This window comes from Sorex fumeus, unplaced genomic scaffold (genome assembly GCF_029834395.1).
Source record: "Sorex fumeus unplaced genomic scaffold, SorFum_2.1 ptg000094l, whole genome shotgun sequence".
NCBI lineage: Eukaryota > Metazoa > Chordata > Mammalia > Eulipotyphla > Soricidae > Sorex > Sorex fumeus.
Window position 1 is genome coordinate 16,483,361 of NW_026606151.1, and position 27,601 is coordinate 16,510,961.

At 45.0% G+C, this 27,601-nt stretch overlaps 1 protein-coding gene and 1 pseudogene across 1 annotated transcript in view; both read right to left on the bottom strand.

The window, feature by feature from the left end:
* CDKAL1 (CDK5 regulatory subunit associated protein 1 like 1) overlaps positions 1-27,601 on the bottom strand; it is a 691,294-nt gene that overhangs the window by 443,416 nt on the left and 220,277 nt on the right. Inside the window, exon 8 of the mRNA XM_056132368.1 lies at positions 20,528-20,648. Within this exon, the coding sequence (XP_055988343.1) occupies positions 20,528-20,648 (121 nt within the window). The remainder of the gene's footprint in view (positions 1-20,527; positions 20,649-27,601) is intronic.
* On the bottom strand, positions 12,597-12,695 carry LOC130040527 (uncharacterized; annotated as a pseudogene).

Consider the following 27,601-nt stretch of genomic DNA (forward strand, 5'->3'; position numbering starts at 1 on the left):
AGTGAGCCAGCTGGGAGAGGTTCCTAGCACGTACATCAAAGCCCTCCCTTGTGACCTCAACATCCTCTTGGGCACAGTATCTGCTGCTACCTTCTCCCTTCTCTTTTTCTCTTCTGGCTTCTGGGGCACATTTGGCAGTGCTGGGGTCAACTCCCCCCACCCAGGGTTCAGGGATCATTGCTGGTCCTGGCGCTAGGAATGAAACCCAGGGACTCCAGGTGCCAAGAACGCATGTCAATGCTATGGGTCACCCTCTCGGTACCCACGACATTTCTTATCATGTGGTTTCTGAACAGCAGTTTTGTTGCTGCTTTTATTTTCACAGAACTGAGTCCTGACATGCCTACTACTAGGGTGGCATGACAAACCCAGCTGCCAGGCTCCCGTGACATGCCTGAAACAGAGGTGGCAGCCAGCACTGACCATGCACGAGCTGCCAGCCACCTTTCTCCTGGCGTGGATTTGGGCGGCCATGGTCCAGGTCCGACCCACAGACAAGACTGGCCACGTTACAAGTCCATCTGAGCTTCGGGAAGGACGGGTTTCATGGGAGTAAAAGCAACGGTTTGATTTTTTTTATGAGAAAATATCTGGTGTATATGTTTCTTTTTTGATTAAAAAAAAAAAAACCCTGATTTCCCAGCACATAACTGCTTTCATCAAACTCGGCAATTACCCCTGTATCAATGAAATCGAGGCATCTCAGGAAGCCACAGAACCAGAAGACGGCTGACGTCCCAATAGAATCAGTCAACAGAGAGACTTCTTAGCAGAGCGGGAGCTAAGCAGGGAATTAGGGAGATGTGACGAAGTGAGTGAAGCAGCCCACAACCGGTGTTACAAGATAATTAAAGACACTACAGAAAATCATCTGAGTGATTATTTTTTTCAATTCGGCCAAGAGCGGTACTCGGCTATTTACTGCACTAGACAACCTCAGAGCGAAGTTAATTCGTTCTATGCAGTGAACGCTCTAAGACATCCAGGTCAAAGTCTAGGCTTATTTCTCTCGGAAAACAACCAAACGGCGGGGCTGGAGCGATAGCACAGTGGGCAGGGCGTTTGCCTTGCACGCAGTCAACATAGCCGACCCGGGTTCGATTCCCAGCATCCCGTATGGTCCTCCGAGCACCGCCAGGAGTAAATCCTGAGTGCATGAGTCAGGAGTAACCCCTGAGCATCACCGGGTGTGACCCAAAAAGCAAAAAAAAAAAAAAAAAAAAAAAAAAAAAAACCAAAAACCAACCAAACAGGAAGCCCTAAAGTACACGGTAAAGGATAGGGAGACAGGATGGGAGACCAGGGGATGAAAACCTGCCCCAAGCAATTGAAAAGATGTGGAGAAAAGGTTTCTTGGTTGGCAGGTTCCGCCTGCTTGTCACTGTTAGGTGCAGGGCACAGAAATAAACGCAGAAGCAGGAACAGGAAAAGGTAAATGGTCTTCTTGTGTCATTTGTGCCTGAACACAGCTGGTGGCTTGTGCAGGACTCCAGAATTGGGCCTCCTGGATCCAGTGGGCCACAGTGTGACCACAGTTCATCAACTATGAAAAGATAATTATTTTTTAAAGTCCCTCCAATCATTTCTGGCTCTATGAGTCTTGGATACATGAATGGATTTTTAATTATCCAAGAATAGAGTTATAATAAGACGGTATGAGTGGGGGATACTTGGTATTTGGCTATGGGGCTAGAAATAATAAAGGAACTTATTAATTTGTAAAGTCTATCCCTAATTAAAAGACTTTCCCATCCGATTAAAATTTTAAAGTGTTGGGGTAGGAAGAGTGCTCAGACCATTCTCATCAGACGGTAAATATTTTAGTTTAGTCCATTTAAAAACAGCTTAAACAAAACTGTTTCCCATGGTGCAAATTGGTTTAGTACTATATCATCCATTAAAATATCTGGTAAAGAAATGATACTAAGGACAAAGCCATATATACATATGTATAGTGTGTGTGTACATACATGTATGTATATTTACATACACACATATTTACACAGTAAACTTTTAATTCAACCATTTCATTCTAATATATAGCAACAAAAACAAGGGGACTTTTTTTGGGGGGTGGACTATTGGCAGGATCACAGCAGTCAGGTATTTGGGGTCACTTATTCCCAGGTTGGTGCCCCCATGGTGCTCCAGGGACCAGGTCTGCCAACACTCCAAGCCAGGCTTCCCACATGCACAGCACAAGCTCTCTCCTGCACACTACGCTCTCTTCCAGCCCAAATGAAGGAGACGAAGAAAAACAGAACTTATAAAGAAGAAGTCAAAGATGTGAGTTCAAGGAATCAGTTCACTCATCCCCTCCAAAAAAAAAAAAGATTAAACAGCTCAATAACTGATTAACCAAAATATCTATGCTGTGAAAGAAGAAAGAAAGAAAGAAAGAATGAAAGAAAGAAAGAAAGAAAGAAAGAAGAAAGAGAAAGAGAGAACGAGAGAAAGAAAAACAGTAAGCCTGCTTTCAGCAGCAGAACCTCCCAGTTCCTCAGGGGCTGACACCCATAAGCAGCTCTTTGCTCGGAACTGCATCCATAGTGCCCGCAAAGGTGCTCCTACAGTCACCTGGCCTTTCCTTCAGCTGCGCTGCATGCAACTGAGAAAAGCAGAAACGTGAAAACATAAACCTAACAGCAGGACTGACGGTGAGAAGTTGGTAGGCGAAAAGGGTTTGAACAAGTCCCTTGTAGGGAGGCAGAACAAGAGACCTTTAGCTGAGCATATCATCCACGGACTGTCTGCACCTGGCCAGAGAGAACACAGCAACATAGACACCAGCCCATGTGTCGGGCCACCTGGCACCAGCCCTTTGTGGCCCCTGACACCACACCAAAGCATGAGCGCTCTGCTACACCACCCCTAGAGAAGCACCACCACAGCGAGCACAAGCAACCCAGCCAAGCGTGTGTGATCCCCAAACACTGCAACAGGACCGACAACAGGGAAGGAAGGGAGACAGTTCATTCAAAAACGAGAGACACAGACAGACAGACAGACAGACAGAGCGCAGCCAGGTGGCAAAGAGTGTGTCTCAGGCCAAAGAGATGGCACAGCGGGTAGGGCATTTGCCCTGCATGCGGCAGACCCCAGGTGCCGTCCCTGGCATCCCATATGGTCCCCTGAGCACTGCCAGGACTAATTCCTAAATGCAGAACCAGGAGTAGCCCCTGAGCATCACCAGGTATGGTCCAAAAGACAAATAATTAAAAAAGAAAAAAAAAGATTTGCCACCCTGTTGACATGTTGTGCCAGCCTAGACCCAGCCATCACTTATTATACCTGTCTTTTTGTTTATTCGGGGGGGGGGGGGGGTAGGGGACGGGGAGTAACACCCAGAATACCCAGTGGTGTGGTGCTCAGGCCTTCACTTGGCTCTGTGCTCAGGGGTGATCCCAGTCGGGATTTGAGGGGCCATATGCATATGCAGTGTCAGGGATCAAACCTGGGTCGGCCCTATGCAAGGCAAACGTCTTACTCATTACGTTAGCTCCCAGCCCCATAAATGTCCTATTTCGGTCATTCATTTGTGATGGTGGTGATTCCCGGGTACACAGCTCCACTGTCCACACTTAGAAATAGAACGAAAAGTCAGTTCATTCCGCAAAGAGTCAATCTCTTTCCAGCTAACTGGCCCACATGAAAACGTGTGAGACACGGGGACATCTAGGTGACCTCGTTCCTTTGACTGCACTTAGAGTATCCACTGCCTGCCTGCAAATGCTGTGTGAATGGCCGCGGGATGGGTGAATGAACAAGGACGAAGGGAATACATGAACAAGCCAAGAAGTAAAACAGACCAATGGTCTTGACTGGGCGTATCTTACAGTCACACACTGACCCTAGAGAAATAATTCCATCCAAGCAGAACTTGTTCTCAAAAAACTTCTAAAGATGGGGCGGGGGGGGGGCACATGAGCGATGACGGGAGGAAGAAAGGGAGAACACGACATGAAAGTCTTATTTCAGACTGTGTTCTTCTTAAGCGCACTGACAAACGATACGCAGAGGGGAGGTACCTCACAAAGGAGAAATGTCTTCCTGAGTCCAGATCTCTCCCTCACAGCGTCAACATGAAGGATAACCAAAAAGGGAAAAAAGAAAAATCACAGAAATACACACCACAGATTGGGAAGCTATATACACTGTTCATAAAAAAAAAAAAAAACAGGAATCAGAATCTTTAAATATGACCTTGTATTAAACCCCGTTTCCTCGGTGGAGTTCCACAAAAATACACATTCCTCAGAGACTATTTCATCAGATAAAGTAAATGAGGTCTTAACTACATGCGCTGGTGCCTTTCCAAAGAGCCAAACAAAATATTCTGCTTCGTCAGGGTTGGAAAAAAATTAAAGCAAAGGGTATTGCCCCGCTGAGATGTAGCAAAATAAAAGCAAAGTGGTTTCTGGGACAAATATCCTAAATATGCATCTGTTTGTGCATGTGGGTATATTATCGTGTGTGTGTGTGTGTGTGTGTGTGTGTGTGTGTGTGTGTTACTTTGAATCAGAGAAAACTTGCTTCGTCGTCACATATGTATCCAATTATATTTAATAGAAGTCAGGCTCAGCAAGTTTGGGGTTTTTAACTTTCTGATAGAGCTGAGAAATATGTTTCTTGAAGGAAACTCTCCATCCCACTCACACTGCGTATTCACGGTGGGATTCATTTCCATGCACCCGAACTCAAATTTTGGCTAAAAAATATAATAATAGGGGCTGGAGAGATAGCACAGCGGGTAGGGCGTTTGCCTCGCACGCGGCCGACCCGGGTTCAATTCCCAGCATCCTATATGGTCCCCTGAGCACCGCCAGGAGTAACTCCTGAGTGCAGAGCCAGGAGTAACCCTGTGCATCGCCAGATGTGACCCAAAAAGCAAAAGTAATTAATAATAATAATTATAATAATAATAAATACCATAAAATGTACAGACAAGAAGACAAGGCAGTTCACCAGCCACCGTGTGACTGGGCCACCCTTATCCTTTTACGACACCAGCTTTCAACCCTCTCTACCTGCACACTGGCCCAGGTCTCCGGTTCTGTGGTTGAAAACCCCTGTCGGCCAAGCAGCAGAAAGTTCTTTGCAGACCGGCAGGGAAGTTCTGCAGACAGTCAACAGTCCCCGGGCTGGTGGTTGGAAAACCACTGCTCTCAACATCAGCGAAAGCAACTCGGACCCTCGTCCAGGAGATGAACTCAATGCACCTTCCGAGTCCTCTGACTCAGCATCATGTCAGTACCCGACAGAAACTCTCCCAGCCCTCCTTGCCCGCTCTCCATCCTCTCCTTCAACATCTGGAGCCGCCCGCCCCTTTCTCAGATGCAGCCCGCTGCCCGGCTTGGGGTTTCTAACTGGCTTTTCTTTCAATTAACCAAATGACTTGGGTTTTGCTGCAGAACGCGCAGCTGACTCGGGAGCTCCCTGGGAAAAGAAATGGCGGGAGGATGGTTTTCAGTCCAGGACTCACCACCAGCGCGGCTTCACGGTCTCAAGCAAGTGAAAACCTCTTTGGGGGCTGGAGCAATAGCACCGTGGGGAGGGCATTTGCCTTGCACGGGGCCGACCTGGGTTCAATCCCCGGCATCCCATATGGTCCCCCAAGCAGTGCCAGGAGTAATTCCTGAGTGCAGAGCCAGGAGTAACCCTTGAGCATCGCTGGGTGTGACCCAAAAAAGCAAAATAAATAAATAAAATTTAAAAAAAGAAGAAGAAAGCATCTTTAACCCAAGTTCTTCGCTACAGAAGACCCGGTGAATCAGAAGGGACTTTAAACAGAAGATCTCTTTTCACTCCCACAACACTACTCCGATACCTCCATCTTTTGGTTGTTGCTTGGGGGCCACACCTGGAGACACTTGGAGAGGGTCTTGGGGGACACTATGGGATGCTGGAAATGAACGCGGGCCTGCCACGTGTAAGGCCCATGCCCTATACGCGTTGTGCCCTATTCCTTCGGGCCCTGATATCTTCATCTTACAGATGAGAAGACCGAGGCACAAAGAGGCAATGAGCAACTTAAATAATATCACTATCATTATCACTATCACTATCACCCCACTGTTCACCAATTTGCTCCAGTGGGCACCAGTAACATCTCCATTTGTCCCTGTCACATGCTAGTGTAGCTCGATGGCATACTGGGGGCTCTTTCAGGGCCAAGGGAATGAGGACCATCACTGTTACTGTTTTTGGCCTATTGAGTATGCCACGGGCAGCTTGCCAGGCTCTGCTGTGTGGGCGGGATACTCTTGGTAGCTTGTATAACTTAAATAATAAAACATGAAAAATGCTGAGGCCAAGGCTTGAACCCAAGTAATCTCGAACCACCTCATTCTAACCTTTCTTTATTGATTCCCTTACTCAAAACCACCATACTGCTCCCCCACCGCCATTATTTACAGAAGAGGGTATCCAAGACCACAGCTCAGGAGAGGTCCCCAATATATACTCTGAATCCATCTATGATGAGAACTCATCTTCAGAACACAGCTTAAGGGGCCGGAGCAATAGTACAGCCGGGTAGCACATGGCTTGCACACGGACGACCCGAGTTCGATCCCCGGCACCCCATATGGTTCCCCAAGCACCGCCAGGAGTGATTCCTCAGTGCAGAGCCAGGAGTAACCTGGGTGTGTTCCAAAATCACTTAATCACTTAACTTCCCGTTAGTCGTCAATTTGCTCGAGCGGGCGCTAGTAACGTCTCCACTTGTCCCTGTCGCGTGCTAGTGTAGCCCAATGGCATCTGTTTGCTCCGGGAACATGAAGGGCCTCAAACCGATCGTTCATGATCTTGACGAAGAAGTCTGACCATCTGGAAGGTGGGCGGCCACGCGGTCTTTTGACATCCCATGGAATCCAGTCGGTAACAGCTCTAGTCCAGCGGTCGTCTTTAAATCTCATTACATGACCAGCCCATCTGATTTTCGACACCTTGGCATATGAGACAGCGTCCCTGATCCTTGATCGTCGACGGATGTCAGAACTCCGGATTCGTTCTCTCATTTGAGTGAAACGTGATATTCCAAGCATAGCTCTTTCTATTCTTCTTTGGGAGACCTGAATGGCGTTCTCATCTTGTTTGCGTAGGGCCCAGGTCTCTGAGGCATATGTTAATGCAGGAAGAACAGTGGAATCAAAGAGATGTGCCCAGAGCCGGAGGTTCTTCGTCCTCTTAGCTATTTCTTCGACGTTCTTGAAGGCGTTCCAAGCCGCTCTCTTCCTCCTGCGCAGCTCAGGTGCCAGGTCATTTGTCATGTTGACCTCTCGACCTAGGTACACATAGCTGTTGCATTCGGAGATGGTCGTTCCATTGAGAGCGAATGGGGCGTCAGGAACAAGGCTGTTTCTCATAAACATTGTCTTCGTAAGATTCAGCTGTAGTCCTGCCTTTCCACACTCACGGTCAAAGTCGGCCAGCATTTGTGCCGCTTGGCTGATGTTTGGTGTTATTAAAACAATGTCATCAGCAAAGCGGAGGTGGTGTAGTTGCGGACCATCTGTCTTCACTCCCATTCCTTCCCATTCCAGTCATCGCATGATGTTCTCGAGGGTGGCACCTCCTATGAAAGCCCTCTATAATCCATCCTAACAATCCCCAGCAGCCCTAAAGTAACTGTGGTAACTTCTGCACTACTACAGACACAATGTCAATGTCATCACTGTTTTGGACTTGTCTCACTTCCTTTCTGGTGGTACTATCCAGGGCTGACCCCGGAAGGCCACCTTGGATTATGCACTTTACCAAGTATGCACTTTACCAAGTAGCAACACCACTTGTTGCACATGCAGATCCTAACTTTTCAGGTTTTTTTTTTTTGGGGGGGGGAACCATTAAACAAAAATTTTTAGACATTAAATAAGTGAACTTTGCACATAATCTCATCTATACGCTGTTATAATATATCCTTACCAACCTTACCGTGAACGAGTTAAAATTCAATTAATTTTACTCTAAGGTTTCTTTAATGGCATACCTTGACTTGAGTGCCTTTCAATTTGTGCTTCTCAATCCAAATTCAGAGCTTATTCTCCCTTCCTCAAACGAGGTCATTTTTCAATGAGAAAAGTGACAAGCCAGGCACACATTTCAGGTAGAGAAATGATGGCTTATCATGGGAGGATTTGAAGCAATTTCTTAAAACCAACCACTCTGAAATAATTTCAGAGCTTTCTTTCAATGGTTATAGAAGAACGAATTTGGAAAGTTAAAAAGATAAATGCCCACCCTAGCACTGACTAATATTTTTACTGGGATACTGACTTCAAGGCATTTATTAAAACCAGCATTTGCAAGTTTTGCAACTTGACAATTACTGCCCAGGTAGGAATCAATAGTGAAATCTGCTGTTCATATCAGTGATCTTTTAGTTTTAGGATGTACTGTCAGGGATACTTTAAAATTTCATTTCTACAATCCTTCAGTGAAAATTAGGTTCTCTGAGAATGCACTGCAGTTAACTCTCCCAAAACCTCACATTTCAGGACAGCCCCATTCTGGATAAGAGAGTTAAAAAAAAAAATTTTAAAAAGCAACAAGTTCAAAATAGCCACAAACACATCAAACTTTAACACATTTAACATATTTAACTGACTACGTTTCATTTTGTCCATCACCCGGCCATCATTTTCTCTATCCTAACCATCAAACCTCAACAGCAAGACAGAAGTAATCGATCGCTATTCCAGCTCAGTGGGGAAAATGTTTCTGCAATTTAAGCTCCCTGCTTTCCACTGAAACACTCAAATATTTATGGGTGTGAACCGGTGGGCAGGTCTCTGTGCTGATGGCGAGCAGCGTCCCCAGGCTGTCTTCCCTTTCCTTCCGCTACCTGCCTAACAATCACTTAACACTGACCAAGTCCATGTATCGATGAGACGAGGACTGGGACACATTCCTAACATTAAATTCCAGTACTTGACTGAAAGTCCAAAGGATGAAGAAAAGCAAAGGAGCAATAGGGTCTCGGAGAAGGCCTGAAATGTATGGAGACACAACAATTTTCCTGGAAAAACGCTTAATACAGAGTGACTAATATTTTGGGACGACGCCTCGGGCAGACAGCATGTGTCCAGGTTACGAAAGTTGTCAGCCCAGAGATGTTCTCAACTTTTTCTGAATCGGGCAGTTAGAAAATACAGGCCAGCAGCTCTCTCCAATTAATCACTGATTCCAAAGTCATCTCGGGGCCACATCCCAGGTTCCTGGATAAGGCTCCTTGCCTCCAAAAGTTTAAAAAACACGAACAGGGAGCCGGAGTGACAAAGCACATCACGCAGGGCATTTGCCTTGTACACTGCTGGTCAGGGTTCGATCCTCGCTAGCCAGTATGGTCTCCCGAGCCCCACCAGGCGTTAATTCCAGAGCAAAGAGCCAGGAGTAATTCCTGAGCACAGAGCCTAATCTTCACCAGGTGTGCTTCCCCCCCCCCCCCAAAAAAAAACACAATAAAGTGGTTCTATACACATTTCAGGTACGTGCTGGGACAGTAGACCCTTTAGATTATAAGCCAAGTTCCAAATGGAGCAAGGTAACACTTTACTAATTTACTTTGCAATCATTTTAGGTCGAGCATAGAACAACAACAAAAAAAAAAGTGGGCCAATAATTTAAATTATACGTCAAAAACTGTCACTCTTTGCAAATATTGAGTCAGAAAGACTGTCTTCCAAAGGTGATTATTGCCACCTCTTAATTCTTTTTTACTTTTGATCAACACCGTGGGTTTGTAAATGAGCATCCTTATTGAGACAGGGATTTTTACGTGTTCTAGTAATCGTTAACTGCCACCCTCAAGTACTGAACGAACTGCAGAAATCATAGAAATTGGGCTCTCAGGGCTGGAGCAATAGGATAGCGGATAGGGCGTTTGCCTTGCACGCGGCCAATTTCGGGTTCAATTCCCAGCATCCCATATGGTCCCCTGAGCACTGCCAGGAGTGATTCCTGAATGCAGAGCCAGGAGTGGCCCCAGTGCATCGCCGGGTGTGACCCAAAAAGCCAAATTAAAAAAAAAAAAGAAACTGGGCTCTCAAGGTGAGAAGGTGAGCCATCTGTCAGGCAGGAAGAGCTCAAGTGTGAGTGCGCAAATCCCTGAGTCACTGTGTGTCATCACCGGGAGAAAGCCCTGCACTGCCACCCACACACAGAACCACCAGGCCCTCACCAACAGGCTAAGATGCAGCCAGGGGTCCCCCAAAGCCATAAGATCCAGTCTCTATAAAATATTGAACATAAAAAATTGAAAATAAAATAAACATAAGCATGAGCAAATGAACCATAGGACATGAGAGCAATGGGAAGCTTCCGGAAGACTGCACGCTTTCAGCTCGGATGCCCATCAGAGCCCAGCCACCACCAGAACACTGGCCTCCCACTAGGATGTCATTCTTGCTCGATCCCTAACCCACTGTCCCCTCTCCACTGGGTAGAGGATTCACTGCCTGAGGCTGATGACACTGTCTCCTTTGACTGGAGCAAAGGTTTCTGGGGAAGGTCTAATTTAATCTTGCAATAAGACTTAAGGATTTCCACAAACTTACAAGAACAGCTGGGCTGTCAGTTTGCTTAATAAACTCTTACTTCAAATTCTGCTCTGGGACTTGCCTTCATTCTACCCTGATGGGGAGGCAAAGGGTCCCTTTGGCAGCCACCACGGTCTGTCCAAAGGCAGCCCCAAAGAATCGCATGTGACCAAACCAACGGAGGATAGCTTAGCAATTAACCAAAGAAGGATCTTAATCCCAAAAATGGAAATAGGCGGATGACTGAAACTCCACTTTTTTTCCCACACTGTCTCAAAAGAAATGCGCTGTGAACGTCACAGCTGCCTCTGTCTGGGGAGAGTGCGAGAGAATCTCAGAAGATGAGAGTTAGAGCTGAGTCAGGTCTTTCTGTCAATCCCCGTGAATGTGAATGACGATGGAAGAAAATCTTGAGTACAGCATCTCACTTCTTGGCCACTGTGCCCAGGTACGATCGATCACTCCTGAAGAAATTGACACGAGTCAAAATTATAATGTAAGATTTTCCAACTGTCCTCGGATGTGAAAAGATTTCCCTTGGTAGGATGATGATCCCACAGCCATTCAAACTTCTAACAAGGCCACTTTGGGGATCTTCAGTCAAGCCTTTTTAAGAGGACTCCATCTCCGATAAATTTTTTTCTTTAAATATGGAATTTGATTTCCTGGAAGCCATGATTACAGAGTAACACAGAAACGGCATCTGAGGCTCATACTTTCCACATGGGCACTGACGGTAGCAGTGGGCATGTTTGTTGACAAGGTGACCGTTCTACTGTACTGCCACAGAGACTTCGAGAGGGACTCTGAGTAACCTCCGACTCCCATGCTCGGACACTCAGCTGTCCCCTCACCCAGAGGGAGAGGGCACATTGGACAAGACAGGACTCCCCAGAACACAGAACTGGAAGATGATCCAAATCTCATCCACGTGGTCGATGCAACTAACTCTGTGTTTCTAACTGGGTATTCTGAATTACTGCTATCAATATTAGGTACTTGCTGATTTGGGAAATATTCATTGATCTTTGGATAGATCTTAATAGCAAATGCAATACCTGGTCAAGTGGTAAACACATGATAATTATCTTTTCAAATGTACTGTCATTATACCGAGTTAATGACCTGGTCAAGTCTTAATCATTTGAAACAGAAAAATAAGGAAATTCTGTGAGCAGTGGTTCTATTCCTAGAGAAAGAAAAAAAATTTCACTTACATGGAATTAATTTCCAGGCATTTGTTCTGTCATACACTCAAAGAGTTCAAAAATACCTATGAACTCAGTGCTTAGACAGAACATCACAAATTCTGGATCATATTATGAATAAGGGAAGTGAAAACACTGGAATTCATTTGTTTACTCACAACTAAGTTGTTCTGGGGGCAAAAAATGTAACAGATACCTTTAGAAATGATAATAAATTCAAATTCAAGTGTGTAGTCTCAAAGAAAATGAACTTCTTCTTAGAAATTTCCCTCTGCCGTTTCTTTATATCTGACAGATGGCAGATGACAGAAAAAGATGAGAGAGATTTGAAAAGGGAAAAGTGTCAGAGAAGCTTGAGTGGGTCAGACTGTTCTCTAATACATGTTTAGCCCAGGGGAGGATTAGCCCTTCCAAACAGGGATCGCCTGGGAGTAGTATTTAAAACTGATTTAACTTAGAACTGTTAAGCACCATACAACTGCTGACTTTGGAGGATAAAAAAAAAAAAAGCCCAGGGACTGATAAAAATGATGACACTAACAGTGACATAGGAGGCGAAAAAAAAAAAAAATTCCTGATGGCCAAATTACCTATTTCTTGGAGTTTGTTTACATGCTTCTGTTCCTTCCATGTCTACAACTCTAGTCCCACTCCTAGCAAAATAAAAACACACGGCAGCCACACCAACAGGGTTTCCTTTCAGCCTCAACTTCCCTCTCTTGTTTGTGCACCCGTTACTCTTCCCTAGATGGACCATGTTGTTGACAATTTGTTTAGTCTGCCTAGATAGCTACGCAAGCCTGTTGATATCAGTGTGTTGGTTCAGAACTCTGATCTCATTTCCCTCATTTAATGAGAATTATTCCTCTGCCACGTCATCCTTGCGCAGGGGCCATGCTAACCTTCTCTGTATCGTTCCAATTTTAGTATATGTGCTGCCGAAGCTGGAGTGATAGCACAGCAGGTAGGGCATTCGCCTTACAAGCGGCCAACATGGCCGACCCGCGTTCGATTCCTCCGCCCCTCTCGGAGAGCCCGGCAAGCTACCGAGAGTATTTGATATGCCAGACACAGTAACAACAAAGTCTCCAATGGAGACGTTACTGGGCCTGCTCGAGCAAATCGACGATCAACGGGAGGGCCTTTACCTTTACCTTATTCCTCTGCCACGATTCTGCGAATTTGGGACCTGTACCTCGAAAACCAGCTTGATACGGAATTAGAATTTCACATGAGAGATTTCCGGTTTTTAGAAAAGGCATCAAGTAGGGTCAAAGGTAAATCCACGACACAAGGAAGGGACAGGAAGTGAAGCTGACAAAGACAGAAGGTGCACGCGTTAACAGGAATGCAGAAAACCAACTCTAGCTCAACTCAGTGTCCTCGCTGCCAAAGCTGCCGAAGACAGATCAAAACACAAGGAGACAAAATGCCAAGCACTCACATGGCACAGGGACCTACTTTCTGATTAGATTGGTCCTGACCTGCAGAGGACCTGGGAGCGTTCCCCTCACACACCCCTTCCTTTCCTGTCTCCATGGAGCACAGACACAATCACATCCTTCTGCCTTCGGTTCCGTACTCAGAATCCTGGCCAAGCAGGCTCTCTGACCACTACGGCTCTAATCCATACCTTCTGCCCCCAGACCAGTTCAGACAAACCTGTCCTGACACTACAGACCCACTCTCCCTGCAGATTCAAACTCCCCCCAGAGTTAGAGATCCCACTCTAAGAAAATGTCCTGATTTGGGGGCTGGTGAGATAGTACAACGGGGAGGGCGTTTGCCTTGCATGTGGCCGACCTGGGTTCAATCCTCAGCATCCCATACGGTCCCCTGAGCACTTCCAGAAATAACTCCTGAATGCAGAGCCAGGAGTAACCCCCGTGCATTGCCGAGTGTGACCAAAAAAGAGAAGAAAAAAAAAGAAAGAAACAGCAGAATGCATAGATTTCTCTGCTACCCCAGGTGCTCCCTACCAATGATCCTAGGTTAGAATTCCCTTGCTACTTTGAACACCCAAAAGCATCTGATGGGAGTTAACAGATGGCTCTCAGTCTTAACCACTTAAAAGCTGCATGACAATAAAGTGCCTTCACCTCCCCCTCCTTAGATTCCTCACCTATTAAGAAATGTCATAAGGCCAGCACTGTAGCACTGTCCTCCCATTGTTCATCAATTTGCTCAAGTGGACCCAGTAACTTCTCCATTGTGAGACTTGTTGTTGCTGTGTTTGGCATATCGAATACATCACGGGGAGCTTGCCAAGCTTTGCCATGGGGGTGAGATACTCTCGGCAGCTTGCCAGGCTCCCCGAGACTGGCGGAGGAATCAAACTCGCGTCGGCTGCATGCAAGGCAAACACCCTGCCTGCGGTGCTATCTGTCCAGCCCTATGATGCTAGATCAGATTTTATTTTTTAATTCAGGGTCACATGACTTAAGTAGATGGAGTCTGTGATCTCAAGCTTATCAATGCTATGTACTGATAAGAATTTTACTCAGTGGAAAAAATTAAAAAATTGCATGAACGAAAATCATTTTTGAGACTGTCATATGTTACTCCAGATTTCCTGATATTATTTCAAGAGCATGTTTTATACAAAGATCAATTACAAAAGTAACATCTCTATTATGACCATGTTACTAGACTCAAGTAGGAATAAAGATTTTATGTTATAATAAAAGAGATACCCTTTATATACAGGGAATGTTTTGCAAATATAAAAATTCATGGAATGTTTGAGGAATCAAACTCGGGTCGGCTGGGCCAGCCGTGTGCAAGGCAAATGCCCTACCACTGTGCTATCGAGTCATAAGGCCAGAGGAAGAATTAAATACAAGAAGGAAAAAGTAAAAGAGAGACATTTCACGGAACTCTGGCACACATGAAACATCCAAAATACATCAGCAATTATTACTCTCCACTGGATTCTCGCTCACCTTGCAGCTTTGTACTTATAGATCTGCCCTTTCACGCAAGCTATCACTGCAGGGACAGACTCAAAGGAACAGGACGAGTGGGGCTTACCTTCACAAACCACACCCAGAACCAAGAAGAACATTATGCACCCAAAAAAGGAAGTGGACCAATTCGCATCCATTCCATATAATAAATACGTAAGCAGCAAAAATGCAACAAGAAATTGACAGGGTGTAAGGAGAAACGATAAATGCTATTTAAGAAGTGAAAGACACCTTCTGTTATACACTGGAGTCGAATAAGAAGTCATCTTGGACAATTCAAGACCTAGCATGATCTGAACATTTCCACTTCCCCCACGGTGACTAAGGAACTGATAAACTTCTTTTTACATTTTAAGTTCAGAAATGGAACAAAACCTAATGCCTGTAGAGATCCTAAGGACAACTTAATGATTAACTAATATATTGACTAAAACTTGCCGCAAAAGGGGTCCTTTATCTCAATGGAAAATTTGTATTTAATTTGAAAGCAATGGCACTGTGAAAAGTATCAGAATTTTGATGGGAAGAATAATTCTCTCCTGAAGTTAAGAATAAAGGAATAACTCTTTAAAACAATTCAAGGAAAATGAAAAAAAAAGCTGCGAGCTCCATGATACCAACTAGTGCATAATGTACTCAGGCTGTGGACCCAAAGAAAAAAGAAATCAAGATGCTTTCAAGAGAACAAGTTATCAAGCAGAGGAGGATTTGGGAAAATAATCAACAGTCAGCATTAGAAAATCAGGTCTTAATTGGAAATCTCATGTACTAATTTCTCTTAAGTGTTAAAACAGACCCAGCTGTGATGGGGTCTTCAGGGGCCACCCGGGGCCATACCCAGGAGTCCAGATGGTGTGACGGATCAAACTCACAGCCTTGAGCACGCCAGGCCTGCTCTCCACCAGGCAAAATCTCTGAGTCAGGACCGAACTCTTACTACCTCCAATGTATCTAATCATTTGCTTCGTAAGAATCCCCTCTACCTTGCAGCAGGAGGGATGTGTTAGGAAAGAATGACACGGTGAGCTTTACAAAGGCTACCTACAGTGTTGTCTCAAAGTAAGAAACCCCAACTTGAAGAGCAGCGAAACCCAAGTAATAGACAAAATGTAGCTGTTGGAAAAGATGAAGTCATGAAATTTACATGCAAGTGGTACTACATGGAAAGTATCATGTTAAGCGAAATGAGTCAGAAAGAGCGGGATAGACACAGAAAGATTGCATTCATCTGGGGAACATAAAGTAACAAAATAGGACACTAACACCCAAGAGCGGCTGAGATTAGTACCAGGAATTTTGCTCCATGGCTTGGAGGCCAGCCACACGTGCTAGGGGAAAAGGGAGCTCAGATAGAGAAGGGAGCACCAAATAAAGCGTATTGGGAGGATCCTCCCAGGATGGGAGATGCGTGCTGAAAATAGTCTATAGGCCAAACATGATTGCCACTCAATGCCTCGCTTGCAAACCAGAGCACCCAAAAGGAGAGAGAAAGAGAGAACAAAAGGGAATGCCCTGACACAGAATCAGGGTGGGATGGAGGGTGGGAAGGATACTGGGACCCGTGGAGGTGGAAAATGGGCACTGGTGGAGGGATGGGTACTTGGCCATTGTATAACTGAAACCCAAGCACAAAAATTTGTAAGTCTGTAACTGTACCTCATGGTGTTTCACTAATAAAAAAAGGGGGGGATGCTATTTTAAACAGCCACCTAAAGCAATTTTCAAAAACCCCATGGCCACCAAAAAATATATATATAGGTGGGCTTAAATAACAATGAATATTCATCAAGTAGTTCCTGAGTGCCCCCACTTTGTGGCAGACACTAAATGCAGGGAATAATAAGATCACGATCACGATCACAACCATCCTGTTATTCGTCGATTGCCTAGAGCAGGCCCCAGTAACGTCTCCTTCCTCCTAGCCCTGAGATTTTTTTAAAAGTGCCATATTCAAGGTTCTCTCAGGGTTAGGAGAATGAGACCCATCATTGTTACTGGTATTTGGCATATTGGGTACGCCACAGGGAGTTTGCCAGACTCTGCCGTGTGGGCAGGTTACATTTGGTAGCCTGCCAGTTTGTCCAAAGTAGGAATGAGATAATAAGATGTTGGTGGCCGCGAATGCAGCCACGCGCTTCTGGGAGCTGGGTTTTATAGTCTCTGGGTCTTGGCCGTTGATGGGATTACATGGCGCCAGGGGGCCAGTTGGTGGGTGTGACTCCCCCTACCACTGGAATTTGGAGGATCTGGGTGGAGGATGTTCAGCCCTGATCCGAGTAGGCTTGGAGATCTCAGACCCGGGACCCGCATGCCTTTGTTCCTCTGCCGGTACCTTCATGTGTGCAGAGTGTGGTCTCAGCATGGTGGTGGCTGGTTCTGGAGGTCTTCGGCTGCCGGAGCCCTGGTTGGGGCATGGAGGGAAATTCAACCTGCTCCCCTCCAAGGGGCCCTGGCGAGGACAACCAGGCACGGGGGGCAGGAGACTCTGCGCTGTTCTCTTCCGGGAGCTAGGTTTTACAGACTCTGAGTCTTGGCCGTTGATGAGATTACACGGCGCCCAGGGCCAGTTGGTGGGTGCAACCCCTGCCTACTGGGATTTGGAGGATCTGGGTGGAGGATGCTCAACCCCGATCTGAGCAGGCTTGGAGATCTCAGCCCCGGGACCCGCATGCCTTTGTTCCTCTGCCAGTACCTTCATGCATGTGGAGAGTGGTCTCAGCATGGTGGTCGCTGGTTCTGGAGGTCTTTGGCTGCCAGATCCCTGGTCGGGGCGGGGAGGGAAACTCAACCCGCTCCCTTCCAAGGGGCCCCAGCGAGGACAGCCAGGATGCTATTTTAAATAGCCACCTAAAGCAATTTTCAAATACCACATGGCCACCAAAAAAAAAAATATATATATATATATGTATATATATATGGGCTTAAATACCAATGAATATTCATCAAGTGGTGACTGAGTGCCCCCACTTTGTGGCAGACACTAAATGCAGGGAATAATAAGATAATAACTGAAGTAATTGCAGGAGCCAAGGCGCTTAGAGCTTAAGCTGGAAAATAAGCAATTATCCAGCCTAGAAATGCCATAACCATGGTCATTTAGGGATGAGCTGTCTGCCTGGTGGAGGGAGGAACATGCTTAACCTAGCAGAGAGCTAGGAAGAAGAAGAAGGGGCACACAACTGTACCCAGAAGGTGAGTGTGGGTGGAGGTGTGGTCCAAGCCAGGGAGAGCGAAAGGCCAGAATAACATCCTGAGGGGAAGACAGAGAAGACCCGGGGGCAGAGAATTCCACCCGTTCTTCATGCTGACAGTGTGTGAGGGGGGCAGCGACAACAGGGAGAAGCAGTCTAAGAAAACGGGGGAAATCAACACTAGGTACATGGAAAGCAGCAGCAGTAAAGAGACCCCTGGATCGTAATTTAGAGTTTAGCAGAACCTGAAATACTAATAAAAGTCCTTGAGTTAACATGAGTCTAAGAAAGGCTGATCCGTCCCGCGTATTAAAAATATCAGTAACAACGAGAGGATCGGAAACATTTTCACTCTATCTCTCTAGAGGCGATGTTTCAGGAACGGCACATCGAGTCAAACTCCAAGAATTACCATCCAACCAGCCCGGCGATCTGTGAGGAGAATGTAGCACAACCCCATTAAACTTCCAAGCGATGTAAGTCAATAAGTCACTAAAAATGTGTTAGATCCCCACTGTATGCATTCTGCTTTGTTCTAAGGATACAAGGGGTAAAAGCAACAGTCAAATCCTTGCCATTGTGCAGTTTATTATATGCCAGTAAGGGGAGACAACTGAAAACTAAACAAAGCCCTGGAGAAACTGCACAAGGAGTAAGCATTTGCCCTGCATGAAGCCAACCTCTTCGGTACAGAGCCCTGAGTAAACACAGAGTGCCGCCAGATATGACCAATTCCCTCCTGCCCCCCAAAGAAAACACACACACACACACACACACACACACACACACACACACACACACACCCTGGCTGGTAAGAAATCTTAAAAAGGAAAGAAATGCAAACGAGGAAGACACGTAGGACTCTGAGACTTGACAAAGCAAATGAGTTGTGCATTAAAGCAAACCCCAGCGCTAAACATCTGAAGGCAAAAGGATGACAGAGATGAAGCAGGTATTCCCAAAAGGTCTTAACATCTAGCTCAGACTTCAAGTGATAAGTCAACTGATGGCTTCTGGGGCAGCCGGGCATCTCTGGGCGTCAGGAGTCCAGAAGTAAAGGTCAGAACTGGGTCCAGGACAAATTCACCAAGCCCGCACCACGCCCCAAGGAGCATCAGGGAAACCCGCGGGTGTTTATCCCTCTGCCCTCTGCACTGGCAGGGAGAGGGAGAGTCCAAGCAGGGGGTGGGGAGGCAAAGGAAATGAAAACGAGAGACAGGCAACTGCAACAGGGAGGGAGGTGGCAAAGCCCTGGGGTGGAGAATACGCTGGAGAAGGAGAGCTCAGTTCACTGCTACCGTGGAAAAGAGCACATCGAAGGCAAGCAATGGGTGAGCCATTTGGGGGAGGTCCTTTTGCTTTGCTTTGTTTGGGGGCCACATCTGGTGGTGCTCAAGGATCATCCCCCCCGGCGGCGCTCGGGGACCAGACGGGGAGGCAGAGGTGGAACCCGACTCCGTCAAGTACAGAGCGAGCGCCTCACCCCTGTATGCTCTCTCCAGGGAACCGTTTTTTAAAAAGAGAAGGAAGATGAAATGAAAAGGGGCAGGATTGCCTTAAATCAGTGGAAAACGGGAGGCAGCCGGTAAAAGGCAGAACTTCTCCAAACTTAAAGGAGTCAGAAGCGTTGGTGTGTGTGCTGGGCAGGGCTTGCGGAGAGCTGAGTGCAAGCATCTGTCCCAGACAATCCTCAGCACCCCAGATGGTGCCCAAAGCCTGTAGGAGTGATCCTCGACAAGAGAGCTAGGAGGAAACTCTGAGCACAAACAGGTATGGCACCCCCACCCCCCCCAAAAAAAAAACCCTGATATCTAATTCTTTTCTTTCTTTTTTTTTTTTTTGTTTTTTTGTTTTTGCTTTTTGGGTCACATCCAGCAATGCTCAGGGGTGACTCCTGGCTCTGTACTCAGGAATTACTCTTGGCAGTGCATGGGGGGACCATGTAGGATACTGGGAATCGAACCCAGCCCTCTCCTGGGGAACACCCTCCCCACTGTAGTATCGCTCCAGTCCTGGTATCTAATTCTTGGGCTCCAAGAATACTTATTAAAGTGGGGAAATATGTAACTTTTTTTTTAACAGTCATAACTTAAAGAGACCAAATTCAATTAATGTCAATAAAACCAACTACAAATGAGTAGACCAAGAGTTACTAATCAGACAGAATTTCAGTTTAAGACATGGAATTTAGGAGTACTTCTGATGCTTATCTTCAGTTTAAAGCTCTGAAGAAGTAGCATTTTTAAAACGCGCGTTCCGGGAAGTTAATAAACCATGCTCAATATCTTGTATTTAGTTAAATCCGATTGAAAAAATAGTCAAAGACAAGTCTATTAATCATTCCACCGAGCAAGCGACTTTTCTTTAAAGACTTTAACAAAGAACATAGCTGTAAAATAAAAACCCTGCCAAAACAGAAGTGGCGACAATTATTAATCCGAGTTATCAAACGCAAATGCTAATGGAAGCATCGTGTGGGTTCAAGGATCGTTTTAAGGAACCAGTATCTGGATGCTTCAGAGCTTCTGGCTTTTTTCCTTCTCCGTGCAGATGTTCAACCACTTTTTCCTGCATCACGCAAGTCACAGAGCCCGTGATCAGGAGCAAGCCTGAAAGGCACTCACCCAGTATTGATGGAAATGATCTCTATCAGTGGATTCTTGCGGATCTTCGGCAAATCCAGCCGGGCCCCCCCGAGCCGCCTGCCCTTATCCTTCTTCTGACCCAGCAGTCTCACCGAGTGACCTGCAAACCAGCACAGAGAGACACATTAGCAGGCACACGGCATCACACTTTTCCTTTGCGGCTCTCCACCAGTGTGTTCACTTTTTTTTTTTTTTGCATGCAACTTGTCTTATATGTTAAAGAAAATAAATAAACCCAGGAGATAGGATCGCTAAACCTATGAAAAAAACTGCTACAGGGAAGAGACAAGCTGCGTCCCTGGTCCGCGGTCAAAAGGGCTAATAATATTTGCACAGTTACACTACAGTGATACCCAAAATAGAGATTATTGGCGCCCACTTGAGCAAATAGATCAGAAACGGGATGACGAGTGATACAAGTGATACAAAAGGAAATACAGCCATCTCAAAAAGTTCTTGAAAAGTTTTCATTTAAAACTTTTCAGTTAATTGGGGCTGGAGCAATAGCACAGTGGGTGGGGTGCTTGCCTTGCACGCGGCCAACCCAGGTTCGATTCCCAGTATCCCATCTGATCCCCTGAGCACCGCCAGGAGTGATTCCTGAGTGCAGAGCCAGGAGTCAGCCCTGAGAATAGCCAGGTGTGACCCAAAAAGAAAAAAAAATTTTTTTCAGTTAATTACAAAGCTATTTAAAAAAAATGCAAGAGTAGTACAAAGCATTCCAGCCAATTTAGATGTCTGATTAATTTCTACATTTATGTTGATTAACCTTTTAAACATATCTGATTTATACTCATAGAAAGTCCTCTTTAAAATTCATCCACTGTGAGTACACTGTGAGTACATAAATAAATACCCTGGTAAATTATCACGAGAATTCAGTTTTAGGCCATTTCTAGAACGCCAAGGCCCCTTCAGCCTATTTATCGTCCTGACCACTCACACATCAAACACAGCAGGTTTTGCTAATCTGCTAACCAGCTGATGGACATCTGAACTACTTCCAGTTACTACCTGTAATAAAAATGTTTCTATAAATATTCGTATGCAAGTGTCGACTCTTTTCGTTTCTCTTAGATTTCTAGAAATAGTATTGCTGGGTTATGCGGTAAATTTATACTTAACAAAGTAATCAAGCAGTAACATTGCTAAGTGGCAGTAACATTTTATATGTGAGCAGCCATTTATGAGAATTTGTGTGTCTCATGCCGACTGGTCAAGCCTTTTTGGAAAACAATATGGGCATTCCTTCAAAAACTAGAAATTGAGCTTCCATATGACTCCGCAACACCACTTCTGGGAATATATTTCGAGGGTGCAAAAAAACACAGTAGAAATGACATCACAGTAGAAATGACATCTGCACCTATATGTTCATTGCAACACTGTTCACAATAGCCAGAATCTGGAAACAACCCGAAAACAGAGGATGGTTAAAGAAACTTTGGTTACATCTACACAATGGGATACTATGCTACCGTTAGGAAAGATGAAGTCATGAAATTTGCCTGTAAGTAAATGGTCATGGAGAGTTTCATTCTCCGTGAAATGAGTCAGAAAGAAAAGGATAGACATAGAATGACTGCACTCATTTGTGGAATATAAGGTATCATAATATGAGACCAAGACCCAAGGACAGTAGACACAAGGGCCAGGAAGATCGCTCCCTAGCTGGAAGTCTGCCTCATGAGCTGGGGGAGAAGGCAGCTAGAATAGAGAAGGGATCACTTAGTCAACGATGGTTGGAGGAATCAGTCGGAATGGGAGATGTGTGCTGAAAGTTGATAAAGGACCAAACGTAATAGCCTCTCGATATCTATATTGCAAACCATAAGTAGAGAGAGAGCATGGGGGAAATTGTCTGCCATAGAGGCAGGGTGAGGGCTGGAAACAGGGTTATACTGGGGACATTGGTGGTGGAAAAGTACACTAGTGGAGGGGTGGATGTTCAATCATTGTATGACTGGAACTCAAATAGAAAGCTTTGTAACTGTATCTCACGGGTGATTCCATTTAGAAAAAAAAAAAGAGGTAAGGACTTCCATAAGGAAAAAATGGGAAAAAATGGGTATAATTAAAGTCTATATCCACCTTGGTGGAAAAAAAAAAGAAAGAAAGAATTTGTGTTTTTCCATATTGTCATCAAGACTACATGGGGGCGGCGGGGGGGGGGGGGGGGAATTATAACATCCACACTTGTGGGTGGGTGTTAATATACTACTGTAGCTTGTATAAAATGAAGATGCATTTCCAAATGGCCAACGAGCACCTTGCCTTGTGATTGGTCAACTCTATTTCCCATTTATTATAACATTGGGATGGTTCGTTTCACCTGTCCACTTAACTGGAACCCACCATTCCCAGACACTTAGCCGGATGCTACGTGGGCCTCGTCTAGGATGGTGTTTCTGGATGAGCCCAACGGTGGAATCAGAAGACTGTAGAGCAGCCCACTCCCTAGCCCTGATGGGTCCTACCCACATGATGGAGTAGCCGAATGACAATGTAAAGGCCGAGGAAGAGAGAACTCCTACCTCACTGCAGAACGGACACGTTCTAGCCTGCAGATTCAAACTGAAATAGGGGCTCATTTCAGATCCGTCTGCCCAGCTGCAAACTAGAACTTGACCAGCTTCCCATCAAGTTTCCAGATTCTCGTATCTTTCAACCTGGGCTTGCACATTAGCTTGCCTGGTCCTCAACTAGCCACCTGCATACAGTGGAAATTGGTGGGGTGGTAGCAAGATAGCACAGCAGGGAAGTTTCTTGCCTTGCACGAGGCTGACCTGGGATTCGATCTCCAGTACCCCATAGGGTTCCCCCGAGCACTGCCTGGAGTGATTCCTGAGTGCAGAGTCAGGAGTAACCCCTGAGCTTCGCGGGGTGTGATCCAAAAAGCAAATAAATAAATTAAACAAAGTGGAAATTGTTACCCTCCATAATGGTGGAAGCCACTTCTTTATCATAGCTCTCTTTATAAACATGGGTGTACACACACACACACACACACACACACACACACAGAGAGAGAGAGAGAGAGAGAGAGAGAGAGAAAGAGAGAGAGAGAGAGTTCTGTTTCACTGGAGAACCTTCATTAATACAAATGTTTACTCCAGTATGTTGCCAGCTTTTTAACGGCAATGTTTATCTCATTACTCAGTTGTAAGAATTCTTTCTACATTCTGGTTACAAGACATTTAACATAAATATGATTTGTAAATATTTTCCCTCAGTCTGTTGCTTCGAGTTTCATATTACCCCTTTTTTTAAAAAAAAGTGGTTTTAAGCTAATGTATTCCAATTTACTACTTTTTTCCTTTAATACTCATGCTGTATGTACGTGTGTATGTGTGTGTGTGTTATATCTAAGAACTCTGCCTAATCCAAGAACTCTGCGTAATACACGGATTTATAAAGATTTCTTTTTTTCTATGTCTTCGCATGTCTCATTGAGTTCAGCTCTTTTTTTGAGTCTGGAGTTTTGCTGTTTTGCTTCTTGTATAGAGCAGCTGGGCAGACGGATCTGAAATGAGCCCCTATTTCAGGTCAACTCTCTGCATACTGTCACTGTCACTGTCCTCCCGTTGTTCATCGATTTTCTCGAGCGGGCCCAGTAACGTCTCCATCATGAGACATGTTGTTACTGTGTTTGGCAGTTGTTACTGTGTGTGGTTGTTACTGTGTATATTGAATACGTCACAGGTAGCTTGCCAGGCTCTGCCCTGCGGGCGAGATATTCTCGGTGGCTTGCCGGGCTTTCTGACAGGGGCGGAGGAATCGAACCCTGCTCGGCCAGGCTGGCCACGCTCAAGGCAAACGCCCCACCCACTGTGCTATCGCTCCAGCCCACTCTCTGCATACAAAGATTCAAAAGGAGCCGGAGAGATAGATAGAGAGCGAGTAGGGTGCTTGCCTTACACACAGCCTTGCCTGGCATCCAGGTTGATCCCTGGCACCCCATAGGACCTCCCCACCACCCCCGACCCCTCACACCACCCCATGAACACAACCAGGAGTGATGCCTGAATGCAGAGACAGGAATAAGCCCTAAGCATACTTGGGTGTGACCGGAAAAAAAAAAGAACCACAAAAACCCCTCCCTCTGACAGCACTCCAAGCCAACAAGCCCATATCTGTCCCTCTACCTGACAGTTCTGTCTTGCGCTGTTTCGTGAAGCTGCTGGTGTTCTGCCTATTCCTTGAGGGTGGAAAAATCCAACCAACAGAGCTGAGAGGGAACATATGGGACTAGCCCGAGACACACCAACCACAGACTTTTGTTTTTAGCCAAAGTTCGGTTGTTTTCATGAACAAAAAGTCTTCTCGGTTTGTTGGATTTTTTTTTTTAGGCAACTTCCAGAATGCCGGGAAGGTGTATCTTTACTGTCTGGCTTTATTGCACACAGGCAGGTGTGCGGACCCCTTCTGCATTATCAAGACAGAAACTCATCAAAGGCAACTTTTTAAAAAGCAATTACTTGAAATAACTTCAAACCTATAAGAGATGTGGCATCCGCCATTATTTGAGAAAGATAAATTACTTAAAACATCTCCTTGTGCAGGCAGCTCCTCGTGATCAGAAGCAATAAAACCACCAGCCATTGCCTTTTTCCACTAATCACTCTAATAAGAAGAAACATTAAATACTTCTTTCAGTCTAAAGAGTCTCGCTTTGGTTAGAAACTGAGCTAAAACCAAGCAGGCATTTGGCACATGAGGTTTCACAAATTTTTCAGGATAAGGTGAATTCTTTAATCAAGAGTCCAGTTCATGATGAGGCGCACAACGTTGGCAGGAGAACATAATAGTTCTCTAAAAGATGCCAGAAGTTCAGTAATAACTATGCAAAGACATGCTATTTTCATACCAGCATCAAGACAAATTTCATTACAACCTGCTGAGATTTCAGTAATATGCAGCCTGCACTAATAACATTTGATAAATTATTCATCTTCACTATCTACATGCAAATAAAGGAACGTATTTCTGTCTGATAATATAATGAGTTATTTTCCAATCCAACGATTCATTAAAGAGTAGCAAACCTAACAATAGTGATTTGGAAAAAAAAAAAGACTGAAAAATACAATACACCAAAGACAAACTAGGAAATACCATAAAAAGTCGTTTGTTGTGTCTGGCCAATGACAAAAAGAAGATTCAGACAAAATAATTTTAATAGACTAACAATAAAGCTTTCACCTATTGTATGCCACCCTTTTTCAAAAAATTAATTATCGTAGTTTAGAAATTATTGTAGCCTAATAGTATTAACATTTGCAGCTTTTGATTTACAGAGTGACTGCATCTTCATCACCCCCAAAGATCCCAAGATCCACTCCCAAACTGTCCCTGTGTCATTTCTAGCCTGACTCTTCAAATGGCACCACTCTAAAAACTATTTCTCCAAATGAAGTGCTACATATTCCTCAGAGCGACAGACCACAGAATAAAAATTTCCTGCAAATCATTATTCTCTGTGCACATTCATAATATTTGCCATCTAAACACTGACGCTGGCAGGATACCAAAGCCAAACTGGACATGCTATGTATATATATACACATATATATATTTAATTGTTATTTAGATTCCAGGACCAAATACACTGTTTCCAGTGGGGTTTCAGGCATACAATGTTCCCGTCTCCTATCCCATTTCCTCTTCCCCCGAACAATGACTCTGGGTTTGGGTCCACTCCAAACCCCAACCCTGACGTCTTGATAGATACATTTTCAAGTTCGGTTACTGTGGTCTGGGTTCCATGCTTTCAAAGGTGTTGATCTAATGCCTTGGATATACACATTGCCTCATCTCTATACCTGCGAGGGCGCCAAGGCCCTTCCTTACTCTTTGCCCCCAAACTATTTCTACCCCTCTTCTCCATGACACCCCCCCCACCCCCCGCAAATCCTCCCCAATGTTCTCCTTCCTCAGCATTTTTGTTTCGGTCATTTAGAATCTATGGTTTGTCCACCTCTCCTTTCTTCCCATTCCCTAAACATAGGACCTTACAGACTGGTGAGTGCATCTGGCATTTGAAGAAGGGATTTTTTAAGACGGTGTGTCTCTGGGAGGAAAAGGAGGTCTTAGGAATAGGAGACCATGGGGAGGGAGTGGAGATGTGAAAGACCAAATCCTTCCTGTCAAGCTGATGCTGTCAGAGGGAGGTGATGCCTGAGAAGAAGCCGTGACCAAGGCCCACAACCTCACGCTTCTTTATTCCAGTCTTTCTCATGGCAACCGACGGTGAGCACTGAGCTCTGCAGAGAGTCACTGTTTAAAGGGCACACATGGATTTAGTGACCAGGTGGATTTTACCAGACTTTGTGGTGAGTTTGAAAAGGGGATGGGGGTGGAAGAAGTCAGGACAATAGAATTGGACAGAAAGAGAGAGAGGATGTATCCGTTTTTATATCCTTTTGATACCTGTGAAATAAGAGATTAGTGGAGGAAGTGATGATAGGAACAGGCAAAAAGTAATGTGGCTTCATTAATTAATAATTCTGAAACCACGACAGGGAGGGTGGTAGGGGGGAAGGAAGACAAGCAGATAGGCAATTCAACAAAAGTATTGCTTTGCAAAAAGATTGCCTTCATGTGGAATGGGACAGACTCAAGTGTTCTGTTTTTTTCAGATCTTTTACATTCTCCATTTTGAATGCATCTCCTCTAAATAATGGCCAAAAGTTTCTCGGTGGTTTTATTAACCTTCTTTAATAAACATCGAAGTTGTTACTTAAGTGTGACATAAAATTCGGCTATGTTAAACCAAATTTAATTTTAAGCCTGAGGCTTTCAGCAGTTATTTATAAATCAGCTACAAAACCCAGATTCTGTGCTGGTTTTTACTTTCGATCTAACCCATAAGAAAATGTCGCCAAACCGGCTAAAAGTATTACCTACCATAAATTTTGGAGTGAAAAAAATGTGTAGCTTTATGTAATTTGCTTCTATGCATCTATTCGTAAATGCGTACTACTTTACCAAAAAAAAAAAAAACCTACTTTAAAAACACTGCATGTTTACAATAATTGCTTCACTACTTAGATC